This window comes from Crocuta crocuta, unplaced genomic scaffold (assembly GCF_008692635.1).
Source record: "Crocuta crocuta isolate KB4526 unplaced genomic scaffold, BGI_CrCroc_1.0 scaffold24, whole genome shotgun sequence".
Taxonomy (NCBI): domain Eukaryota; kingdom Metazoa; phylum Chordata; class Mammalia; order Carnivora; family Hyaenidae; genus Crocuta; species Crocuta crocuta.
The window spans coordinates 9,696,776-9,723,093 of NW_027530974.1; the positions used below are offsets into that span (position 1 = coordinate 9,696,776).

A 26,318-nucleotide genomic window follows, 5' to 3' on the forward strand; every position below is an offset into this window, starting at 1 on the left:
GGAGGAACAGAGAGAGAGGGAGACACAGAATCTGAAGCCAGCTCCAGGCTCAGAGCTGTCAGCAGAGCCCAACATGGGGCTCAAACTCATGAACTGTGGGTCCCTGACCTAAGCTGAATTCAGACGCTCAACCGACTGAGCCACCCAGGTACCCCCATCGCTTTGCTTTTAAATTTATATTGTTATTTAGTGCAGGTGTCTTTTAAATAGTATATAGCTTAGTCTTTCTATTTAAAAAAAATCCAGTCTGAGAATCTCTGACTTCTAACTGGTGTGTTTAGATCATTTAGTTTTAAAAAGTCATAACTAACAATAGAATAAATATTTCAAGTGTACAATCTGATGAGTTTTGACAGGTGTATACCTGTGAAGCCATCACCACGTTCAGTAAAATGGCCATTTTCATCATTCCCACAGTTTTCCTGAGCTCCTTTGTAATCCCTCCCACCCCTCCTCTTTCCAGGACGGCACTGGATCTGCTTCCTGTCACTATAATTTGCATCTTTAGAATTTTGCGTAAATGGCAACATACCATATGTAGTCTGTTCTGTCTGGCTTCTTTTATATATCGCAATGGTTTGGAAATTGAGTCGTATTGTTTTTGTCTCAATTTTGTTGTTCCTTTTTATTTCTGTGTAGTATGCCATTGTGTGGATATACAACAGTGGTTTTATTCGTTCATACATATGGCCATTTGGGTTGTTTCTAGCTTTTGGCTATTACAAATAGAGCTGCTATAAGCACTCTTCTTCAAGTCTTTGTACGGACATATGCTTTTTTTTCTCTTGAGTAAATACGTAAGAAAGGGGTTCCTAGGTCATATACTAGGCAATAGCCTACCTATTTTTCAAAGCATTTGTGCCATTTTACCCTCTCACCAGTACTGTATGAGGGCTCCATTTGCTCCCCTGTCTCGTCAGCAGTTGGGATGGCTTGCCTTTTTAATTTTATTGACTCTGGTGTGTTTACATTTCATTTACTTATTGCCCATTCATATGTCTTCTTTTGTGAGGTTTCTGTTCACATTTTTTGCCCATAAAAAAATATTCATTATCTCCTCATTCTGATTAATGTCCTTGGCTGATGTATGTGGTGCAAATATTTTCTCCTGCTTTGTGGACTGCCTTTTTGTATTTTTAATGGTCTCCTTAGAAGAGCAAAGTTTTTAATTTTGATAAAGTCCAACTTATCAGTTTTTTCTTTTATGATTTATTTAGTTACTTAGTTATTTAATTACTTGTTAAAACATTTTTCTTAATCTTTATTTAGTTTTGAGAGAGAGAGAGGTGGCGGGGAGGGAACAGAGAGAGAGGGAGACACAGTCTGAAGTAGGCTCCAGGCTCTGAGCTGTCAGCACAGAGCCCAATGCAGGGCTCGAACTTATGAACCGTGAGCTCATGACCTGAGCCAAAGTTGGACACTTAACTGACTGAGCCACCCAGGTGCCCCTTATTTCCTTACTTATTTATTTTTCTGTCTAAGGAACATTTATCTACCTGAAATCACAAAGATTTTCTCTGATGTTTTCTTCTAGAAGTATTACATGTTAGTCTATGATCCATTTCATTTTTGCGTAGGCTGTAAGTCTTCATTTTTGTCTGTGGAGAGATCTAGTTGTCCCAGTACCATTTTTTCAAAAGACTTCATTCCCCACTGAAGTGCCCTGACACTGTTCTTAAAAATCAGCTCATGTTCATAGATGTGATCAAAATGGTACAAGGTATATACAAATACTTTATCTATTAATCTCACAGGTAGGATACCTGTGTGAAAGAGGGGGCTAAGCATTAAAAATAATTTATGTGGTTATGAATGTCTAATTTTCATCAAATCTAATTTTCTTTTAACCATTTCTTTATGTTTATTCCTAAATGAATTAAGCAACTCTCTTTGAATCTAAAACTTCACAAATGGTAGCATCCATATTATGATGGCAGAATGCATCCTACCCATCACTGAAATGGACAGGCTTTCTGGTGAAGCCAAGGCTTGCTCCAGATACTTGGTTTGGCAATGTTCACAGATCGCAGAATTTTCTTCATATGTAAATATACCCTGAAGTGACACCAAATAAAAAAATATACAACTCACAATTTTCCTAAAAAATCCTGGTCTCTAGTATTGCTACAATAGCCATAATTTAGCTTTCTGTATACGGAGTGCCCAAGTAAGCCAACATTCAGTTCTATGACAAAGAGAAACCTGGAAAAGAAAACCCAGTGCCTATGGAAATCGAGATCTAAAAATTTAATGATTTAAAAACAGCCTTTACATACAAGATGGGAGAAAGTAATACAGACTGAACATTTTGGTTTCGAAAACGTGAAATGTAACAACATAGCTTAGAACAAGTCTGTCATCTCCTAAGAAGTACACATTATACAGTGAAACCTACAGGGACACTTTTGAACTCCTCCTGCTTAGTTGATTTTCAGCAGTCTCCTTCCTCCCTACACACTTACTTGTCATATAACAATACAACTTGTAATCATCTTTTGACAGAGCAGAACTTGGAAAGCTACAATAACGGCTGTTTTCAAAAGCACCTTCGATGATGTTTCACTGATTTTTTTCCCCATTACACTTAGATCACACATTGTTCTCTTATAAGTCCTTTCCTGTTCCAATAATTTGGTTTTTAAAACAAGCAAGCTTAATTAAGTCAAGGCATATATTGCAGAATAAAAACATTCTCCAATAGGCTAGACTAGAACCATTAAATAAGAACGGGATGAGAAGCCCATAGATAACATGATTCCTGACTTGGTAATAGGAGAATACCTTTATCCACCGGGCAGGAAGTGTTTCAGCTTCCCCAAGATGAATCTCATGGTTTGTGGTGTGTCCGTGCTATGCCAACACTGTCAGGTTCAAGGGGACACAGACTATGGAATGGGCGGTGCTGAGCTGTGAGATGGTAATGGGCTGTATACACAGGGTCATGGGCCAGACAGAATTGTAAAGACCGGATGGGCCCAGTTGTTGGGTCAGTAGCTGCAGGTTTAAAGGAGGGTGTAAGATCAAGCAATGAATTCTCATAGACTAGGATATGGCCTGGAGGCTCTTAACCTTTAAGTGACCAAGGAACTGGCCAGTTTCTCTCAGGTAATGGCGGTAGTAGCACCTAAGTGAATGTTGAGAGTCAGAAAGGTCCTCTACTTAAAACTGGCAGACCGACCCATCCCTTCTTTTTGTGGACAGTCGTAGTCTCATACATCTTTATGAATTCCTGCTGCAAATCATATGGTTTTTGCAAATTTAAAAACACCGTTCGGAAGACCTCATGGCCAAATCACTCATAAACGCCAATGATCAGAAAGCCCTGGCCAAACTTGTGCTCTCCTTTTATTGTGATGTGCTCTCTGTTTTGAAACAACCTTGCCCTAACTGGGGATATGGGCTGTACGTACTTCTAAAATATCAGTGCTTGAATCAACATGCACTTCCAGAAACTTCTAATAGGGCCTTCTCAATCAGAAGTGAGGCATTTTGCCACAGTGTGGCCTAGAAGGTGAATTTTGAAAGGGCCCTCAAAACAAGAACAGGTCATGTCATGCCTCATTACTGGAAGGTGAACATTTGTGTATATACCGTGGTTCCCAGACTTGGAAGTGACAGGCTCAGAATAACTGCTAGTATATTTATAGCAATATTACAACTAGCTGGTATGTTTTTTTTTTTTTAAAAAAAAAAAAAGAAGGAAAAAAATATGCAGCATTAGAAGTGGTTACTAAGGTGCTTCTTAATTCGTGTTTTCTAATGGAATGTATCAGACAGATGTCTACAAACGAACATGAATACATAGGCATACACACGCAAGTGGACACATTTCTGTACAATTTATGTCTTAGATGCTTATGTGTTTACATAAGAACGACACAGGAAAAAACAAATTCCCCCTCGAGCTCCCTGAATTGCTGAATGTCTAACCCCATCACGTGTTAAAATATTTCATTTTCATAGAAAATTATCTACAAAAATAGATAACATTTACAAAAACCAGATGGCATTTCCAGTTTTCCTTAGTAGCACGCTCAGTTCCCCTTTCGTCCTGCTCTTCTCAGAAGGTCGCCATTTCCAGCAAAGAGCGCTTGAAGAGCTGGGCGTTCCTGGACAGGTCTGTCACTTGGTGCACCATCTCCTGGAGGGCCGTGGTGCTGGGGTAGTGGAGGGCGGCCATCTTGGTCGCCATCACTATAGTCTTGAGCTGTTCGCAGAGCTGGTTGCTGGAGTTCATCACTTTGTTGCGAATGTCCTGGGTGGCAACCTGCCGCGTCAGCGTGTCCCCAATGAACACCAGTTTGTGTGCGCTCAGGATGACAAACTTGCTGTGGGCCACGAAGATGCGCGGGGGCTGCGCTGAGCTGACACAGCTGAAGAGGGCGTCGATGGCATTGAGGAGGGAGATGTAATGGGTCTCACACTGGTCGTAGTAGAAGTAGAGCAGCTGCCTATCCTGAGAGCCCACGCTGCTGTTTGTGGTCGGGAGGCTCTGAGAGGGCTTCCACTTGGAGATGTCGTTCTCCACTGGCTTGGTAATTTCTTGTTCCAACAGCTGGAACTGACTTAGCTACAAGGAAACAAAAAGCAGATTTCATGAAGGGTAGGGCAAGTGTGCTGTACTGAAAATTAACTGGGGCTTGGAGTTCAAGGACAAGGATTTTAATCCCTAATAAGAGTCAAGTGCTCATTAGATGGGAGGCCTCAGTCAGGGTGTCTCACTTTCCTAAGGTGTAAAACATGGAGGTTGAGGAAGAGAATCCCTAAGGAATCCCCCAGCTCAGGCCCCTGTGACTGTGTATCGGGTCTCCTCTGCCCTAAGGCTGGAAGGCAGCTGGCGCTTGTACTCAGCTCTTGTGACCTGCACCTTTATGAAAGTTAAATGAGTCAACATTTACAAAGTGCTTACAATGGTGTTTGGTATATTGTAGCCTCCATGTAAACGTTTACAGAACGTTGAATGGTGGCGAGGGAAACTGAGAGTTCATTCTTTCTCTGGGAAAGCTTTGACTCTGTACCTTCCAGACTCTTAGCTAAAGGGGTCTATGACCCCTTTCCATTTCTCCTACTCTTTCCATCAAAATTCGTAAATGTTATTAGCCAGCACTACCGGACACACTAATGCATACAAACACACGTGCACTGTGCAAAAGAGCATCTCTAAGGGAATCTGAATTGTGCATCATACCATTTAGCCACTCAGCTGTTGAAAGAAAAGAACCTCACACACAGACTCAATGAGCATTAGCTTTCCTCTTCCCTTCCTGCTTCCAGCTGGTGTATTATTTAAACTGCAGTGATCATAATCTCATGCTCTTCCACCAAATCTCAAGAGAGACCCCCCCTCTGCAGGTAAGGACTACCTATGACCTTAGCTTAGGACTCAGTGATCTGCTCCAAGGTAGGGCTCAGTCAGAGTAGGGATAACCTCATCCAGCCTCTCCCATAAGAAATGCACAATGAGCTCTACTTTTCAACGGAGTCTGCTTTCTTCTTAGGAATTGCTATGGTTTCAACAAGTTCCCTAAAGCCCTATAGTCCTATTGGGCCAAATGCCAAAGCAGATAGAAACAGGTACAACGTGATGTTTGAAGATATCTCACGCTGTCGCAGATATGTTCATAAATATATCATCTTATTATTAGATGGAGAGCTGGGGGTATCATCTCATTTTATACATTAGCAACTGAAGTTCATGGAGGTTAAGTGACTTGCCGAGGTCACATAGTTGGCTGGTTCGAAAGCAAGGATTAAACATGTCTCTACATGCCATTTTGTTTCCAATTAAAAGCCTTATAAGTCCTCAACCCATTGCTTTTTAATTTTTATGCCCTTATACTGGCAACACCCATCATTGGCAGCCCCACTCATGCCTAACTTTTGAGTGAACCTGCCCTGTCCAAATCCTTTGTTTAAGAGCTTGTATATAATTTGAAAACACTTGATCCTGCCCTCATTCTCTTAGATTGGACCAAGAACAGCATGCCATAGGCTTGAGTTGTAGGAGAGAGATAAAGATGATCCAGTTAGGCTCTTTTTTTTCTTTTAAAGAAATTTGATGAACTGCAGTAGCAGACTGACTATCAGCTGAGGAAGCTGAGATGAAAAGCCATCTGTAGAAAGGACTCTGAGTGGCCATTAATGGGTTCTGTAAAGTTAGAGGGGAGGCAAAGGAATAGATAAGCAGAGGAAACTGCCAGAAAATAGAGGAGAAGGAAGCAGATTTCGAGAAAAGCAAAGGAAGTACAAGAAGGAGAGAGAATTTATAGTCCTAGTTCTCAGCAGACCTGGCTAGAACTGCATTTTCTGTTCCTGCATTCCCCTGTTTGCTTGGGCTAGCTTGAGTGGGTTTTGCTCCTTGAGACCAACAGCTTTAACCCAAAGATTCCTAATAGATATACAGAATTATCCTGGAAAAATAGCTGTTTGGACATAATCCAGAAACGCCAGCTGGATTACCAAAGCCATAAACTTTCTCTTTGTTCTTATACCCTATTATATGCCTTGGAGCCTATTTATGCCAGAGTATGCTGGAAGGATCAAAATCATAATCTTTTGAAGTAACACCTTCCTTAGTAAGTGGGATATCTCTTCAATACCAAGTAGGTTTTGCTCTGATTGAACTTACCTGATGGTGTTCCAGCTGCATCTTGTTCTGTTTGATGATATTTTCTTTTTCCAACAGCTCTTTCTGTTGCCTCTCAAACTCCTCCTTACCCTATTATTTTTCAACATAAAGAAAACATTACATCACCCCTGTGATTCACTTATGCTAACAATTTCATTGACAAACGTGTAAATACTCTTTCATTTTCCAATGCCTTGGAGATTTCCCACACGCCACCCGTTAGGCCCTGTGAACCCCAGACAGGGATGGTGTGCTTCTCTGCCAGACTTCCAGAGTCACCGCGTAGGTCAGGGCTGAAAACTAAAATCGGCTTCCATGTGAGGTGCCACCATCTCTGCTCCACTTGACCATTTTTGGAGATCCACGATCCCTTTCAAAACTCCTTAAGCAATACTGTTTCTCAGCATTCTTTTCTAATAGATTATGTGTAAACTGATAAACCTGCTAAGACAGGTCTAAATGGGGCCCACACGACACTCCTGGGTTCTTTGAATCATCTGCGACTCTACACCAAATCAGTATTTCCAATACACAGAGCCAGAAAACCCACCAGATGAATAGTGAATGCCCCGATCTACTCTCTCCCCACGCCTTTCCTTTNCTCAGCACTCTCCCTTCCCCAGTCTCTTGCACACAAGGGAATTGTAGCAGTTCAACCGTTCTCAGGATAATCCATGCCTCTCAGTCAAATGAAAAGAGCGGCAGAATAACATAGCACCCCAAATTTTAAATAATGGATCCTGGTAGAATGTTTGAATTCCCCAAAGTGAAAGGGATCCCAGGTCAGCTTGGTGGAATTTCCCACTTGTAGGAGGCCGACTGTGGCTGTCCAACTTCCCATGTGCTGGTTAAGTTCTAGGTCAAATGCCCAGTGTTCCTCAAGGTTAGCCTGAGGTGGGGTTAAGTTTTTCTGTAAGTAATTAAACACACACACACATTGTAGAGCTGAAGGGACCTTAGAAATGCTGTAGTATAGAGGTTTTCATTTTTTTTCCTTAACAGTGCTTCCCTCCTTTTTCAAATAAAAAACCACACAGAACTATATGATAAAACATGAATAGAAGTGGAGAGGATATGATTATCTAAGGGCCCACTTTGGGGAGTCTCTTCCTGACTGTGAGTATAGGCGCTTGAGGAGCCTGGTTTCCTTACCTGTAGGTGGACGTAATCATAATCATCCATCCAGCTCCTTTCGGACCCATCACTGCTGCTACAGTCAGGAGGCTGGTCCTTGCCCAGGCTCGGGGGCAATGGCTTGGTGAGGGCTTGGGCCTTGTGGTCCCCGGAATGCAGCAGCTGTGTCTGGGACATGGCGTGTGGGTACTCAGTGGAGTTCATGATGTTTCCAGACCCACTCTTGACATGCGAGCTGCCCGTGCCTGGCCTAAAGAGGGCCTCTGCATTGGTATTGATGGTTGTGGTGAGCTGCTTGGCATCATCGGGCACGGCCTTCGCCACCATCACAAACCGGTCCAGGTCATCGCACTTGTTCTGGGGCTTGTTGATGGCCAGAATGTTCAGGGACCAGCTGTGCTCATTTAAGTCATGGCTGGTCTGGCTCAGAATCTGGTGGGAGTCTTCCACTCTTTGGAGCTCCCGCTTCATTTTGTTATGGAGGATGAGTTCGGGGAGGCAGGAAGCATTTGCCACAGCTCCCTTGGCAAAATGGAGGTAGTCCCTCACGAACAGCTCCACCTTGTCCACCGAGGTGCGGATCTCATTGATGTGCTGTTCCATGTATCCATAACAACGCCAGTCTGTGGTGACCAGCGCCATGAGGCTGGAGACGCCCGTCTCCAGGGTCTGCTGGAGCCGGTGGAGTCTCTCGATGGCTGTGTCTGGGTCCAGCAAGAGCCTTTTGTCCTGAGACGGGGAGGCTGACAGTGAAGATTCCTTGGAGGTGGTCGAAGATGTGGACATGTTACTCCTGGTGCTTCCCGTGCTGGAGAAAGACAACCGGTTGATACCGTCGACCACGTCCTGAGAGCCTTTGGCATCTGGTGGGTTGTGCAGGGGGACGTCGTAAACACCGTCTCTTTCTTCGGGGTGCGCCTTCTCCCCGCTCTCCACCGGCGGCTCCAGAAACTGAACCCCTCGGGGGACATCGTAGGCATCGTTCTGGGCACCCAGTGACTGTCCCAGCTGTGGCTGGTCCACCGGAATGTTTTGGTATCTTCGTGTTGCCCGATCAGCGGCTCCCGGAGCATCACAGTTATATTTTATGTGAAGGTCCTTCCCCATCGGCTTGGTGCTGGTGGGGGGGATGTCATAAACACCCTCTGGTCTGACGTCCAGCCTTCCAGATGGTCTCACTGGAGGGGGGAAGTCATACTCTTTTTCCCTAAGCCCTGCCTCATCTCGGCAAGCAGAGGGCGGAATGGCATATACCTGAAAAGTAAGGAAAAAAAAGAGCTATTCTTGGTTCACTTGGCTCATGTGAACACGCAGACATGGTAAAGGACATTCAAACGAGGCAGGAATTCTCAGTCCTAATCACTGGCTCTTTGTTTTGCACCTTCCATCCACTTCACGGCCCATGTTTCCCAAGGCTCCGCTCGGCTCTGTTCTTACTTCCCTCATCCTGTGACAGGATCATCCTTCCCCGTGGCCTCTGTGCTGCTTGTGTGTGGACCCCTTCTGGCTGACCTGCTCTCCCTGGGTCCCAGTCCCGCGTTTCTGACCACCTCCTGGGTCTCCTTCCTCGGCCGGGCAGCAGACTATGTATTAACACACAGGACTAGGTGTTGGAAGACCTGAGGTCTCTTGCTGGATCTATCAGCAGTGAGATGACGAATAAGTTGCTTAAATGTTCTAACACACAGTTCCCTTATCTGTACTTCCTGTGCAGGCATACTTCAGAGGATAACAGAGTGCAGCAAACGCACCACCCCCATCTATGGACCGAGGAAGCTGTAACACTTTCCATAAATATGAGATCTGTTAGTTGGTTGCCAAACTGAATTCTTTTACCTTCTTACTGGTTCTCCTTTACTGACTACCTCATTTTTAGTAGAGTTCCCAAGGTATGGAATCCTTAGACTTCTCTTTGAGGTATTTTTTCCTTCCCTTAAAAAAAAAAAAAAGGAATCTCTATGCCCAGCGTGGGGCTCGAACTCATGAGATCAAGAATTGAATGCTCCACCGACTGGGCCAGCCCGGTGCCCCTGGAATCCTTAGACTTCTCTTAACTGCTGCCTTTCTTTCCTCTCGTTCACTCTCTCAGAAAGACTAGTTTTCCCCCTTTGGTTTGCCCTTCTTGTTTCATCCCAATAAACATACACACAACCCCCTTTTGGCTGCTCTGTGGTGGGTCACTTACCCCTTTTGTAGGAGGGATGTCATAGATGCCTTGAGGTTTTATCTCTCCCACCGGAACTGAAAACACAGGGACTTTGACTGATGATGGAGGGATGTCATATACCTGAAGGGAAAAACTGGAGTTACCCAGAATAGAAATGTTGTATTCTTGTCATTTTTTTTACACTACTAAGCCTTTCGTTATGGATTTATTTGCCAGGTTATGTATACCGTGACTCTTTGGCTGCATTCTACGTGATAAGAGGCTAAAGGAATTTTGCTTTTTATATTTCATAATTTTCGACTCAAACTGAGTATAAACATGACATTGGCTAAAATGGCTTCTGGATGGGTAAACTTAATAAAGCTTCACGTGAAACACACATAATCCGTGAAGTTCCCTTTGCTCTGGAGCTTTGAAGGAACGCCACCCTGAAGCGGTCCCCTCTATTGGTGACCGCGGCCCTGGTACGTACCCCCTGAGTGGTGTGGGAAGGAGGGATGTCGTAGATATCCTTTTGGTACCTGGACGGGTACTCATACACGTAGCCTTGGCCTGTCCTCACTGGGGTTATCACCTGTGGGTGGGAAGACACAGAGGTGTAAACTTCCAAGTTCAGGTCCTGAGTACATCTCTTAACCTCCTAACCAGGCACCCCTCCCTCACCTCTCCCCCATAAAAAGAAAGAAAGAAAGAAAAACAAAGAACAGAAGACAGAAAAGGAAGACACCAAGGAGACATCACATCAGAACACTTTCAAATCCCCTCTTGAATCCCAGTAAAGAACAAATCCCCGAAGTAGCTACATCCCTCTTCCTCATGGTGAGAAAATCATCTCAATGTAGGTCAAAGTCTCAATTCCCAGGATGCACCTTAGGGGAGAATCATCTTTAAATTATGAAGGTCCTAGATCATCTCTTTGGAGCACCAAAAGCACAGCATAATGAAAAAAAAAAAAAACCCACACACTTTTTTTTTAAGGCTCTGAAACTTATTTGTAAAGCGAATAATGCAAATAGAGAGTTCAGCTACTTAAAATTCCTCTCATACCTTCCGCAGGGCGCCTCTTCATGTGACATTATTATTATAACTAAAATTCCATAGGTCACTAGAGCACTTTTATGAAAGTAATGCTCAGACAGTGCTGCTCTCAGAAGCCTCCAGGAGCTTTCAATCTAACCTTTGAAACAAATGACACATGGAGTCGGGAGCCACCCAGAACAGAGTTCATGTCTCTATAATCATTTTCTCGTTTCCACCAGGGAAGCAGCCATCCCAGACGGTACCTATGTCCAAGGGGTGTGGGAAGTCAAACACACTCATCACAACTGTGGCATCTGAAACCAATATCAGTGAAAGGAATCTCGCCCGACAGGCTGGGATTTTCGTATCTACAGCCTTCCTGTGTCCTAAGCACGGGGAGAGAAATTATTTTTGAACTGCGACTCATTTGGAAACCTATTTAATCCCCCAAGGGCTTCTAAAGTACCAGGGTCTTGTTTCTGCTGAACCCCCGCCCCCCGAATGACTAATAGCGCCCACCTTAGCATCACCCATGATGTTTTTTGGTTTTTGTTTTTTTAGGAGACCACTTTGTAAATTAGGATGAGTTGGTTCTTCCCTAAGAAACCATCTTTTATCCTTTCTCTAATGTGAACATTTCTGGCGTCAGGCTGCCTACAGAACTATGTGAAAAATGCTTGCGTTCATCTTATGCTGAAGTGGGTGGAACTCAGCCAAATGCATCAATACCCTTCTCCCCGGGAGCTCTAAGATGCTTAAATCCCCGGGTGCTTGGAGCCGATTACTGCTCGCAATGAAGGGAAAGGAGATTAGTACGCAGTCACCGTCCATCTCTCCACCGCCTTGGGTTTAAAAAAGGAATCTGTTGCTTTAAGGTTTGTTGGCATGGAGCATTCAAAACCATTTACAGAGTGGCCACTGTATTGTGCATAGCAAATCTTCCTTTTAAAAGAGGCGTGCCCTTTGCTCAAGAAAAATGCACTGTGTTCCTAGTGCTCGTATATAATTTTCCCCCCCACTCACTATTGTCCAGAAGAGAAATGAAGTATCTTCTCGGAGTCTGTCTCATCAGCCTGTCTATTTATAGCTCTCTATTTTGGCTTTATAACAGAACCTGTGCAACACAGCTTTTGTTTTCTGAAAGTTTCTAAGAGTGGATTCAGCCCAAGGTTGCCAAGATAGTAATAATGCGAATGGAAAACCAAGGCTGGTTATGCTGAAGGCCAGCTGAGTGGTTCCATCTTTAGTTTAAAGATGGGAAGGGGGAGCTGGGCGATAGAGGGGGTGGCGCTGGTGTCTGAAAATAGTCCTTGGTGAAATGTAAACATGTGGCAAGACCTCGGAAAGGCGGGGTCATCGACAGAGCTTTTCCTTGCCTTTGTGGATTTTCCCTGGCAGTGAGCTTTCATGCTTCCCGGTATTTAACATCTCACTTCCGGACAAATGTCACAGAACCTCAACTTGCTCTCTCTTTCTCCTTTAGAGGATGCCTGTGGTCATCTGGTTTTTTAAAACTTTGCATTCCAAACCAGTCATTTTCCTTGTTTATGCATTAAAAGAAACAGATGGTGAAAACCACAAGGGAAGAGGCCAACAAAATACAGTCTCTCCCCCCCTTCAGCATTCCCAATGGTACCATCTAATGCACAGTGGTCCACAAATAGCCTTTAAATGGGACCAGCGTTTTGCATCTGGTCAGACACATCCACGGCATACCGCGACCCACTCCGTGACGTCTGCAGGAACGAGGAGCTGGAAGGCTTCTACTTTTGGCCATTGTCCTCCTCAACCCATTGCTTGGGTGACTCTCATGCCAGTTGTGTGTTCTCTCCTCGGAGGAAAGTGCTGACTGTTCTGTACCTTACAAAGTATCCAGTTTTGTGGTCACAAGACCTTTTCTTCCCGCCTGACATGGTACCAAAAAACCTTTCTACCGCCGCAGAATTACTGAACCTCAGCCCCCAAGGAACACCAAGGTCTAGCTGAGGGGATGTAAATTTCAGAGGCAAACTCCTGGGCATTCGCACGACAAGACATTGATGGAACCGCTGCACACAGGGCACATCAAAACATTTCCTCAATGAAATTAAGACAGGCTTTTCGTTTCCGTTTTTTCCTCCAACCATTTTTCTTTTGTGCATTCCTTTTCTTCTGCGTGTTCATCTCTAGCTACAAGGGCTTAGGCTCAGGAAGTACCAGTTGACCCCTTAGTTCATTAGAGTTGATGCAAATGGGGCTCAAAAGGGGGATTCCTGGGGCTCTCTGACAATGGCTACTGCAACCCCCTTTCCTGATGACCTTGGCAGAGAATTTGCATTTTCCAAATATGAGCTTTCTGCCCCATGAGGAACCTGACAGTTCCTCACATATTAGTTACTCCCATTCTTGTCAAGTGGCAGAAGAGTCTGAAGGTGGACACTTTGAGTTCTGAGCAGAGAAGGGCAGACGCAGACGGTTAGGAAAGGAAGAGCGCATTCAATGAATCTCCCAGGGAGTCCTGGCAGGGTGGTATCCAAAGTCCAGGGACTGGGGTTAGGTTAGCTCTCAAATTAATGTGCTTTGCATAACAACAAGCAAACACACTCGGCACCCCCCACCCCCCACCTTGACCTGTTTGATTCACGCCATTTTCAGCATCAGATCCTGAGCACCAAGAGCTGCTTTTGGAGATGCTGTAAATACCTCCCTGTCTCATAATTTTGAAAGCCATGGATGCTGAAACTGTAGAGAAGAGGAACCTGTGTTTGGCGTGGCAGCAAGGGCCAGGGAGCACTCACAACCAGCATGGGTGAGTCAGCGAGCTGGAAGAGGGGCCCTTGGGCTATGCCACTCACACCTCACAGTCTTTGGCCTGGGCTTATTTCTGCCCGTGTAGCCAAGCAAGGGCCTCACGCTTAGACACCTGAGGGGCCGAGCAGGCGAGGTGAAGGAGGAAACAGGCTGAGATTCTGTGCTGGTGAGACAGAACTCACGCCCCACTGAGAGAAAGCAGCCATTGCTCAGCTCCCGCCACCCGCCATCCTGAAAAAATACACCCCATGTTGCTCAAATTTTCAGGAGAAGCCAGAAGTCTGGGTTTTTTAAGTGTGAAATCTGATTTCCAGAATTGGCTCAAATATTTCAAACAGCGTCTTGGCCAAGCTCAACATATCTCTGGCCCCCAGGGTGCTGGTCTTGCCTTCATCTGTGTATTTCTGCCACTCTCCCTTCAATACCTTGAAATCTGAGGGCAGGGCCCAAAAGGCTCTTCAAGAATTCCATGTTTGGGCAAGACAGAACCACACCGTTTTCCACATGGGCCCTGCATGTCACACCTCTGTGCCTTCACTCACGCTGTATCTTCATACAAGATGCTCCACTTCCTTTCCTCATATTCAAATTTTATTCGACCTCCAGGCCAAGCTGAATGCCTCTCCCATAAGGACTTTCCAGACAGACATAATACCTCCCTCCTTAGAACTCCCCCAACACGTTATCCATTCCTCTCTAATGGTACCTATCAACTTGTGGTCTGTGTCATGGCACCTCACTTTCTCTCTTAGCATGGTGGAGACAGAGATCATTTCCTCTTCATTTGCATATAAACAGCAGGGCCTCGCACAGTGCCTTAACTATATAGCAGGGCTTGGATAAATGCACCAACTGGATATATTAACAAACTAAAGGTAAACTCAAGGCTTTTCTTAAGCAAGATGGTGTGGAACTGGCCAGCGCAGAAAACAAGGTCCACCTGAATGGAATGAGGTTGGTTTCCAGGTAAGTCAGCTGGAGGATGAGGGGGGCCCATGGGAGAAGGGGCAGAGCCAGCTCGATCAGCCATGCATAGTAATGCCGGGCAAGTGAAGAAGCCAAAAAAGCTGAGTGAATTTTAGATAAAATCAAGAAATCAGAAACCATGGAAGAATGACCACCTGCACCACTACTTAGTACAAACCACCCACTGGAAGCCAACAAGGACCGCTAGCTTGTTTCTTTTTCCCCCGTGTAGAGCTTGCATGTGACGTGAACATCTGCGTTCTTCTCAGCCACAAGCTAGAAACATATGGAGGAGTCTGGCAAAAAGAAATCAAAACAAACTCTGCATTTATCTTAACATCCGAAGGAAAATACAAAGGAAAGGAACAGTTCTGACATGTGTCACAAGAGGGTTAGTGTCAAAGGCCATGGCCACACTAGGTCTTTAGGTCCTTGAAAGCAGGTTTAGGTCTGATGGGGGGAGTGACTGAGAACACAAGCTGGACTCAGGCAGGGCTGACTCTAGCATGGGTGAGAGCGTGACCAAGGCATCTGTCCATTTTAAGTCTGTTTTCCTCATTAGTAGAATGGAAATAATACTTACTGCCTATGAGTGTATTAAATGCGGTCAAGGACATAAGGTACCCAGCATAGAGCAAACCCCTTAAGACTTAGTTATTTTTATTATAATTGTCACTGTAATTATACAGATTTTACATCTGGACTTAAATTGTGGACGGGGCAATTCAGATCAGTCGTCCTGCCGAAGACAGCTTTTAAAAAATGAGGAAAAGATACAAAAAACCTTAACAGCATTAAAGCATTCCAAGATAGTAAGGAGTTATCAAGTCCCAATTTGGGAGTAGAGAAGGAATTCATAGAAGTAAGCCCAATTGTTTTTAAAGTTTATTTATTTTTGAAAGAGGGAGAGAGTGCACGCGTGTGTGCATGCATGAACAGGGGAAGGGCAGAGAGAGAGAGAGGGAGAGAGAATTCCAAGCAGGTTCCATGCTGCCAGTGCGGAGCCTGACACAGGGCTTGATCTCCCGAACCGTGAGATCGTGACCTGAGCTGAAATCAAGAGTCAGACGCTTAACTGACACCCAGGTGCCCCAGAGGTAAGCCCACATTTTGAGGCTGCTTTTTTTCCTGGTGGCATTTGTCGATCTGGGATAGGTGTCGGAGAGGCCACAGTGTGTCTTTTCCTTGTTTCTCTGGGTGAGGGGGGTATCAGACTCTAGGGCTCACCAAGGTTGGGACTCTGATAACCACCCTCACTTTGGGTTGAGATCCTAAGGGCTGCACATAAAAGTCAGAATGAACTCAGAAGGGAACCCACCACTGCACTGGCTAAAGCCAGGTTTTAACTCACTAGAGTTGGTAAGAACATTTCAAAGCCTGAAATTAGATTTATGTGTGGCTGTGAGGCTGGCAGAAGGAAATAAAATTCTCTCTGGAAGTAGAGAACATCTTTATAGGCTTTAACTTATTTCTTACAAATATTTAAAAATACGATATCCACTGTGCAAAGATAGTCAGGAATATAGGAGACAGGACAGTGGAAAAAGACAAACAACATCAGATTCTTGCTTTCTTCCTTATATGATGAGGATGTGGTCTGTATTGTAGTGATTACAGATCTCGAGGCTGTTTGCTTTCAAAATGTTTCATGATTAAACCATGGGAGAAGAAAAAATTTAATCACTTAGATATAAGTCAAATAGAAAGAAGTTAATCTTTACAAAGCATAAAGTGTTCCCAGTGAGGTCTATGAGGCAATGGGAATTTCAAAGCAAAGCAGTAAGTGACAAGGGACTTTGGTTCCTGATGACCATCAGTAGATTTACTTGGGTTACCATTTTACTGTGGGCCTATTAGTATTGTCATTGTCACAGTTATCACCACGAAAGCCCAGGACACTTCAGTGGAAAACCACAGGAGAAACGGTGCTTTATGAGGCTTAGAAATAAACCCATTATCCAAGAGAAACATGGCGAGATCCCAAACGTAGGACACTTTATTGAATTTCTCTTCAGACAAGGCCTTTTCAGTGGAAGATCACACGGCGTGTTTATCAAGAGGATCTCTCCGAGAAGTAGGGTGCATTTCCCGACTGGAATGTCTAGAAGAAAAGGCTGTCTCTCCAGACAGCTCCTGCTCACATGATAGCAATGGGGCCAAGGTCTCAGCAAGTATCCTTGGGCATCCGCTGCACCTCCTCAAAGGAGAGCCAGCTGGTGGGTGCCAGGGAGTGGGGCGTAGCTGCTGTGGAGGCCCCGAGGTTAGGAAGACGTTAGCTTCTCAGCTGCCCGCTGCCAGTTCCATGGTGCACCATGGGAGGCGAGAGGAGAGAAAGACTTGGATGGAACAGATGAGGGACAGAGAGGGTGGGGAGGAGCACAGGCGAACTGTTCTAGGGTATTATCATCAATATGATCACTCCGACTCCCACGTTTGGGGGATGCCCGTTTCAAAAGTTACAAAAGTCACAAAAATATGATTTTTGATAATTTGAACAGAGTTTTAAAATAATAACAGGAAATCCCAACTGGAAGGGGAGGGAGGCGTCTTTTGGAACCGTCCTAGTTTCTGTGTTCCATGATTTAATTCTCTGGGTCTAAGTGCCTACATTCCAGAGCAACATCAGAAATGGCCAGAATGACACAATCCTTTCTCCTGATATCCAGATAATGCCTTGAAAGTTGACCAGTGGAGTTTACCCATCAATCTAGCAGAGCAGGGAACGTGTGGAAACGGCTCCTGGTGTTCCGCCCCAGGGACGAGTCAAGAACTAGGCAACCCAGGTGGCGCTCAGGAAATATAATGAGTAATCAAGGAGGAGAAGGTAAAAAGTGCCACTATGCCATAATAATTACAGAACAGATTTATAACCTCACCGTTAACAGTCCCTAAGGTTGTCTGAATGCAAAAGGAAGCCTCACCGGTTAGCAGTCAGCCATTTGCATTTTTTCTTTTTCTTGGCATCTGTGAAAAGTAAAATTAGATTGCTTCCTTTCTAGCTCTAATCTCCCCCAACCCCTTGTTTTATTTATACCATCTCTGGGTTTCAGGCATTAACAAGAGGTATTTAGATTTCTAAAACTGCTTGCTGGAAAGGACTTCTTTCACATAAATGCCCTTAAAAAGCATGAACAGAGCCACCACGGTATTTATGAGATCTTATAATAATCTCTTTGTCTTAAAGCCCATGAACTGTGTGACCTTTTCCCTTTAAAGAAAACCCTTAGGAAGAGAAACATCAGTATTATCACTGCCTGCCCGTTAGAAGTTGGATCCAGGTTTCCGAAACTGCAAAGTTACAGAGGTCTGTCTGTTTGAAATCCAAGATTGCTCGTTTCTTTTCTATGACCAGAGGAGAAGGCCACATGTTGCCTACACTGGATTTATTAATTCTCTATAACATCTCTCTGCCCAGCTTGGGTGTAGCAGTGAGCTCATTTATTATTCGCACAGCAACAATATAATGAAAACAGAGTCTGGCCTTAAAACTACACCCTCATGGGCCAAGTGCATGGTTTACCCTTCCTAATGCTTCTCTTGTGCTCATGGAGGTTTCTCCCTCTCTGTTTCTGGGCTGTGATTTACTTTCCTTCAAAAGCATCTCGACGTCTGATTTTATGCGAGAACTAAGCCTTTTGCTTGCCACATCTAAATCACGGCCAGTCTCTTTTTCCAAATGAGGAGAAAGTCACAACCGAAGACTCAGAAGTGGATCGGGGCTCTTGGGTCACTTTCATTTGACATAGCATTTGGGAGGCAAGCCACTCAATGGAAACAGTGCCCTGATTGTCAAGCCTCTAGCATGCCTCCCTGCTGCTTTCTGGAAGCTCTTTGTGCAGCAAGTGCTAAAGCAATATTTAGTTATGGAGTGACCAAGCGCCAAAGAGCAGCTAGAAGCATTTAACGTGAAAGGACATGGTGGGAAATGACGTCTGGGCTCCTCAGTGGCTGAGGTCTTTCTCTGGACAAAGCCGAACGTGACCCGTGACAGAGTTCAGTGCCGCAAAGTCATTTTTTATATGCCACGGACCAAAATGCTCTTTGAGAACTATAACACCACAGGCATTTTGGTTCCTTTGATGTCCAAATAAATGCCACAGGCCACTAAGCACTAAATCTAGATTTTGAAATGGATTTTAGAGAGATGCCCATAGACTGCCCTAAAGAGGATGTGATTATGGAAAGGGGGCAAGGCATGAGAACTTCTGGACCCAAAAGCCAAAAGCTCTCGGGTTCTTCCTAAATAGGAGACCTCCCACAGCTTCACTGGGAGACAAGATGCAGTGGCTGATGGAACAGATCACGCTCATGGCAGAACTAGGTTCTGTGGTAGGGATGTCGCTTCGAGAGACCTACCAATGGCCTCTGCCTTATCCAAGAAGATTAAACACAGGAAAATGGGAAGAAAATAACAAGTTCTGGGATGAAACACTCTCTTAATTTTTGGTAACAAAGCAGGAAAGAGAGTTCTTCTTAATAAGATGCTCTCCGGAAATGTTCCCACGTAGGAGGACGGGGCGAGACCTCTGATTCTCCCTGGCTCCGCATGGCCTGACCCTCCCTCCCGTGTGCCAACTGTTCCTCGCCTTCTATCACCACAGCTCAGTCTTCTAGAAGCAACTGCAATTTCTAGATGGGAAGGTGGACTGCCTCCTACAGGAAGAGTAAAAAGCTTGGCCAAAACTTAGGGAGTCCACTTGAAATTTATATCAATGCTTGCATGTCTTGGTTTTTTGCGTGTGTGTTTTTGTTTTTGTTTTTTAAAGAATCTTGAGGTCAGGTCATTTTATTAAACTTTTCAAGTGACTCTGGGAAAGAATCAGATAAGGATATCTGGATCATAAAATTTTAGCAAAGACCATTAGAGAGAATTCAACCCTACTCCCTATTTCACAGTTGAGGGAACTAAAGTTCAGAGAGGTTATTCAGCTGGTTAATGACAGTAAAGTCAATGAGAACCTGGGTGGCAGGGTGCACCACGACTTCTCTCAATGTTCCTGTTGCTCACGTTAGCAAGACAGATTAGAAATTTACTGGGAATTTAGTACTCTCCCAGTTTCACAAAGAAGCTCAGTTCCTTGCTTGAGAAGCAAAGCTTGAAATCTGGGCATCTTAAATTTGGGGTCCCCTTTCCCTGGCAAGACCATTCTGGGAGATTTAACTGTACAGCAGCCTCCCCTGATCCCTGGTGATGTGTTTCAAGAGCCTCCCAGTGGGAGCCTAAAACCACTGTTAGTACAGGACCCTACATGTATACACTATGTTTTTTCCCGTACATACATACCTATGATAAAGTTTCATTTACCAGTTTGGCACAGTCAGAGATTAATAGCAACTATAATAAAACAGAACAATTATAATGATATGCTGTAATAAAAGTTACGGGGTGTGCTCTCTTTCTCTCAAAATATTCCTAGTGTACTGTACGCACCCTTCTGATGATGGGAGATGATAAAATGCCCATCGTGAAGAGATGTCAAGTGAGGTGATTGTCAGTAACATGAGAAGGAAGCTCATTTGCTTCTGGACGATGATTGACTATGGGTAACTGAACTCGTAAGAGCAAAAGTAAGGATAAGTGCGACAACCATGTCTGGTTAAATGAAGTTATCCATTCGGGCCAATTTGAAGTCATTCAACAAGGTGGTATTTCCAGTGGGAGAGAAGGCCAACACAGCAATGTTCTCGGGGGTACCACGGTCTTTACATCCCCCAGTCATCTGCTCAGGACTTCTGCATCAGCCTGCCATGAAACTGACCACTGGTGAGAGAAACCGCACCTGGTGGCGGGAGCTTCCACCTTCCTAACTCACATTCCCTCAGCATGGAGACTATTCTCCAGATCTGGGGTGGGAGCCTTCTGAAGTGACTTTCATTCTTTCCGGCCAAGAGTATGCTGTTTAGCGCCCGGGATTCCTATGATCTAGAACTGCTAATAAGGTGTCCTAACCATGTCTTCTTATTTTAGGGCTTGGCAACCTCAACCATTAGCTGGACAGATATGAGTTCACATCTCATTGCCGCCTCTTACTAGCGGGATGTCCTTCCACGAGTTAACCGACCTCTCAGACTTCCGATTCCTCCCCTGTAAAGTGAGGGCAGTAATGAACACCTTATAAGGCTATTGAGAAGATTAGATGAGCTTATGGATATAAGGTCCCTACCATGGAGCCAGGGGTCCAGAGCGCTTTTGGGTCACCCCCACTTCAGTTCTACAACACTTTTGAAAAATGGGTAACTTAAGAGTGTGCTAAAGGCTGTGCAGTCCATTGGTGGTACATTTGAAAATAGATAGCTATTCTGATAAATAATTGCTTTAAGCACACTCTGCTTTAAGAAAACTAAATACAAATTACTCAGATAAATCACATGTGATTATGGCATTGCTGAAGACTCTTTGCTTCAAGAATGGACCCTCTCTGGAGTCCCTTTAAAGAGAGAATTCCTTGGTACTCTTCAGATGGTACTGGTGTTACATACAACTTTTAGAGGAGACATGCTGTCCTAAGTGAGTCACACCCTGACTCCTTAAACAGGAGCAGCATACCTCTCTAGAAGTGTACCTTGACAGCTGGGTGTGTGACACTGTTGAGAACCAAGTGTACTTCCAATGGCATCTAGCTCTCCATTTTCCACAATGTACTCACACAAGCCTGGCTTTTTTTTTTTTTTTTTTTAAGTTTACTTATTTATTTTGAGAGAGAGAGAGAGTGCGCACGTGCAGGGGAGGGGCAGAGAAAGAGGGAAAGAGAGCATTCCAAGCAGGTTTCTATCTGTACAGAGCCTGACACAGGGCTCGATCTCCCGAACCATGAGATCATAACCTGAGCCACAGTCAAGAGTCGGATGCTTAACCAACTGAGCCACCCAGGTGCACCAACACAGGCCTGCTTTTAAAGATGCGCTCAACCAATATTAAGTCTCAGTTTTATCATCGAATCAAATAAATGTATTCTTTCCTCTCCCTCACAAATACAGCATTATCTCCTCAGCCAGACATCACACCACACATAATATCTGATCTATTCACTGTGATAAGCACAGTCACATAGCATGAAGTCATTGAAATGGGAAGGAAGATTACCTCTGTTTCCTCTGGTGTGGGTTCGTAAGAAGTTGCTAATGCATTCGTAGAAATAAGCACTATCTCAAAGCTTTATGACAAGTTGCAACTGAGTTAGAAGGCCTTGGCACTGACCAAACAAAAAAGATCTTTGTACATTTTTAGGGAGGTGTTACAGTTTGCTGATTCCCCTGGCGTGGGTGGCTTGGCTGGGAGGAGAGACTTCTCATTTTCAAAGTGAGCTCATAACGTCCTGCCCCTAAGTGCTCAAGGACCTCCAGTTCTGTGTAAGATTTAAAGTTCATCTTGACTCTTGCAGATAGGGATTTTAGATGAACACTCACTCCTCTGCACAGCCCCCAATGCCATGTATTGAGGGGGAAAATCGTTTAAATTTGGATTATCTTTGTATAGAATCGCACAGTTCTGAAACATGGTCATACTTCATTGAGTTTATAAGTGCAGAATCCAGAGGTACCCAGTGCCCTGTCAAACTCTGATTCTCCCTGCTGTTTTTCAGGGCGTGTGTGTGTGTGTGTCTGTTTAAGAAGGGAACAAAGGAAAGTGAGGTGAAGTAAGAGTTTAGCTTCTGGGGGAGCTTTCAATTCCTCTGAATCTATTTTTACTTGCTGTTGGTGGACAAATCATACTGCTAATATATAGCAGTTGGTAAGCAGGCTGGTAACAGAGTGTCACTCTGAGCAACCAGATTTCACAATGCTTCAAATCCCAATAAGGGAAGTCCTCGGTTCCCTAACCAATGGCTTTGGGTTAGGGTGTGTGTGTATGTGTGTGTGATTCATGATGACTCAGTGTCTAAGAAGGTACAAATATTGTAGTGAATCTATTTCTGGCTCTTATGTTACCTTTCAGGAACGGGCCGGAAGACCTGGCTAAAATCTTTTAATCATCTCCTGCCAACATTTGCCCATGTCCCATTTTGGAAGGTAGGAAATGGTTTTTAAAGATGATGTAATGGGGTCTAGATAAATCTTAATGTTACTTGAGTTTTCCTTAAAATTTTTTAATGTTTATTTATTGGTGGGGGGGAGAGAGAGAGACAGACAGACAGAGTGTGAGCAGGGTAGAGGCAGAGAGAGAGGGAGACACAGAATCCAAAGCAGGCTCCAGGCTCCGAGCTGTCAGCACAGAGCTGAACATGGGGCTTGAACCCAAGAACTGCGAGATCATGACCTGAGCCTAAGTTGGACATTTAACCGACTGAGTCACCCAGGCACCCCGTTACTTGAGTTTTCTGAGTGGTACCCCCAATGCAGTACTTGCCACAGCCTTGCCCATCAGACACAGTGTAATGGCAGGCCATTACTCTTTTGGTGAACCCATGAGCTCCCTTGAGATTAAGTGAAGAGTACGACATATTTTGGGGACCATAGAGGCAGGAGAAAACTGCTGAGGTGCAGAGAGAAAGCTTCACAAGAGGAGATGAACATTGAAATGGGTCTTAAAGAATGAATAGGGGTTTACAGATAGAATAGAGGAGAAAAGGCATTCTCAGTAAATAACAGAATTATACAAAGGAAGCTCTACTCCTCAGTAAAAAAAAAAGTGTAGTTCTCCTGTTTAGGTGACGACGGAAGAGTTAACTAATTTCATCTACATTGGGCAAAACATATGAAAGTTAGGCTCTCAGACAAGCTGAAGTTTACATCATTCATGCATTGAATGCTCACTTGTGTATCGACGGTTATGACTCCAGAAAAGAGATGTTGGCTTTCTCTAAGGCACTTCTGGGGGGGAACTACTGTGTGGAGTCTGACATACGTCATAACAGATTGTAATGGGCTGGATGATAACACTTGAACAGTGTGAGATAGTCCGATGAGTGATAAGATGAGAACCGCTTTTCAGTTTACTTAAAAGTCAGCTCAAATCAGATGCTTCATTTCTTGCTTCTGCCTTGGTCACTTGTGCAGTGGCTGTTACCTATGTGCTGACACTTTGCCATGAGCTCAGCCTATAGCAGGAAATGCTATACCCATAAATGATGTAGGTAAATGACGGCCCTGGCCCATGCCTGCCTTTACGAAGCTTATGATTTAGCTCAAAGCTGATCTTCAGAAGGATGCAAAACAGACCTAATTCCATCAGTTAGAATAAAAGTGACATGTCCGGAAAGTAATCAGAAACACACATGGTTCTCCATGCAGATCAAGGCACAGAATGGACGAGCTCAGATGGCAGTTCTACTGATCTTTGAAGCAGAAAAATGAGGCTATTTTAGACCTTTGTGAACCTGAGGCTTTTAGACGGTTGGGGGCTCCACTTCCAGCCGAATAGTCCCTTATTAAGTAGAACTTCCGCTTTTTAAAAAAAATGGAGAACATTAAAAAATATACACAATTTAACTTTTCAAATGATCAGACTGTGAGTAACTCATTTAATTCAAAATTGCCTATGAGTTCTTGGCAGTCACGGGGCATATTTAGAAATCTTTGCAGAGTGAGAAGACTCTAACGTACTAATCATTTTCAAATAAAACAACCATGAGCCGTAAATGTAACAATTCATGAGGTTGACCTTATGTGGCTTCCTGCACATTTGCCTAAATGTGTATTAATTTACATTTTGTAGTGTTTGCATGTCATACGTGGGAGTCAATTTTTTTTTTTTAATTTGGGCTCTCAAACATTCTTGTAGGCAGTCTGCCCATAATGCCTCATGGGTAAAACGGCACTGCACACAACCGCAGAATGAAAAAGGCCAGTGGAATTAAGAAAGGTGTCGGTGTATCTGGTTTCCAGATAACTTTAAGAGTTCTTTTCCACTCTGTGCAACATTCTTGTAGAACCAAGGGGAGAGCCACGCACTCAAAGGAACAGCATATGTGCTAACAATAAAGTACGTGCGTATTTGGTGTACAGTCAGAAACACAAACAGGGCTGAGGCCGTTCAAAACAAACTCTGAGAAAGGAAAAACAAACAAGGACGAGGAATTGATTTTTTTAAGCCGCCTGCTGTATTAAGCACTGAGCCAGATCCTTTCTGTAGACTGTTCTATTGAATACTCACAACCACTCTGTGAGGTAGTTGTGATTGTTCCCATTTTACAGATGGAGAAACGAAAGCCTGGGGAAGTTGAGTAACTTGCCAAGGGATTGACAGAGATGAAGAAGAGAGCCAGGGGTCAGCCCGACCCCAAAGACTGTGCTCTTTGCACAGCACTTCGGTGATGTTTCATAAAAGCGCGGGGATTATATGATTATCCTTCTTTTCTAACCGCCGATGTAATAAGTGATGCATGTCACCTAATGTGGTTGGGACGGGTAGAGGTTTCTTGGGTGGGCAGAGGTCACAGTTTGCCAAAGAGCAAAGTTGAAGTGATAGGAGGCAGACGTTTTTCTTTTTTCTTTTTCCCTCTCAAATGATTCATTAGTGGATAAAACTCCTGAAGCCCATATTCTATAGCAACATCAAGGGAATCTTTAACTATGGAAAGTCCCGCATCACAATCAGATTGGAACACAGCCAGTCTCCCTCCTGGCCACTTCACAGTGTGTCTCCAAATGCAGTTCTAGGTTCCCTCCCTCAGAACCAACCAAGGAGCTCACCCTGCAGCAGATTCCCAGGCCCTAGGAATAGAATCTGTGGTGAGGAAGGCCTGGAAATCTGCACTTCAGCTCACCTTCCCTACCTCTCCTGATGATTCCATATTCCCTAAAAATTTTAAACCTCCCATTACTGGTTTAGAACAAGATCCACTGCCTCCTCTTTTCCTTCTTTAAGGACCATAGCTTAATCTACCAGAAATGTGTAGTTCTGGGCCCACCACCCTTTAACAGATGTGCAAGTAAAGAGAAAACTGGGTATAGGGCTATTCAGCAAGTCAGCTACAAGAACTCAAAACAAAACAAAGACAAAACAAAAAACAAAACCCCAAAAGCCTTTGTGATTCCTGCTGTACTAGGATTAACTCCTGGGGCCTTGGCTTACGTCGGTACTGTGATTCTCACCTGCTGATAAGATTCCTACACAGAGGAAGATGTTGACAGAAGTTTTTCAAGCAGTTTTTACCTAGAAGGTTAAAATTACCTTTTAGCAGCCAAACATCTCCACTAGGAAGGAAGAAGGAAGGGCGGAAGTTTGGGAGGACAGAAGGATGGAAAGATGGAAGGAAGGAAGGAAGAAGGAAGGAAGGAAGGGTAGGAAGGGTAGGAAGGGAGAGAGAGAAACATCAGGAGCAAGAGCAAGCAAGAGAGAGAAGGACGGGGGGGGGGGGAGAGAGTAAAGGAAGGAAGTGAAGAAGAGGAAAGGAAGGAAGAGGTTCTTCCTCCTCATGCCCATGGGGGTTCAAGCCAATGGCCCAGTGGACAGGATGGAGGCAGGCATCCTGGGAAACCAGAGGCACTAAGATGACTTTCATGGTGACGCCAGAATATTCTGCAGAACACCTGGTGTTTGGCAGGGAGGGGCCGGGACCATTCCCCCCTGCCCTTTCCATCTGCGCGGCCATGTTCCCACCTCAGACCCCCACTGCTCGAAGCTTAGCACTGAAGTCATTAGCTCCTCCTCAGTTCTGGTAAGGTCTCCCC

General features: G+C 44.4%; 1 protein-coding gene across 3 annotated transcripts in view; it reads right to left on the reverse strand.

Moving 5' to 3' along the window:
* Positions 1–2,232: 2,232 nt before the first annotated feature.
* NEDD9 (neural precursor cell expressed, developmentally down-regulated 9) overlaps positions 2,233–26,318 on the reverse strand; it is a 113,585-nt gene continuing 89,499 nt past the window's right edge. For all 3 annotated transcript variants that reach the window (XM_077770102.1, XM_077770101.1, XM_077770103.1), the window contains 5 exons: positions 10,402–10,503; positions 9,948–10,049; positions 7,781–9,016; positions 6,629–6,718; positions 2,233–4,570 (listed from right to left, as the gene is read on the reverse strand). In XM_077770102.1, the coding sequence (XP_077626228.1) occupies positions 4,061–4,570; positions 6,629–6,718; positions 7,781–9,016; positions 9,948–10,049; positions 10,402–10,503 (2,040 nt within the window). In that variant the 3' untranslated portion in view covers positions 2,233–4,060. The remainder of the gene's footprint in view (positions 4,571–6,628; positions 6,719–7,780; positions 9,017–9,947; positions 10,050–10,401; positions 10,504–26,318) is intronic.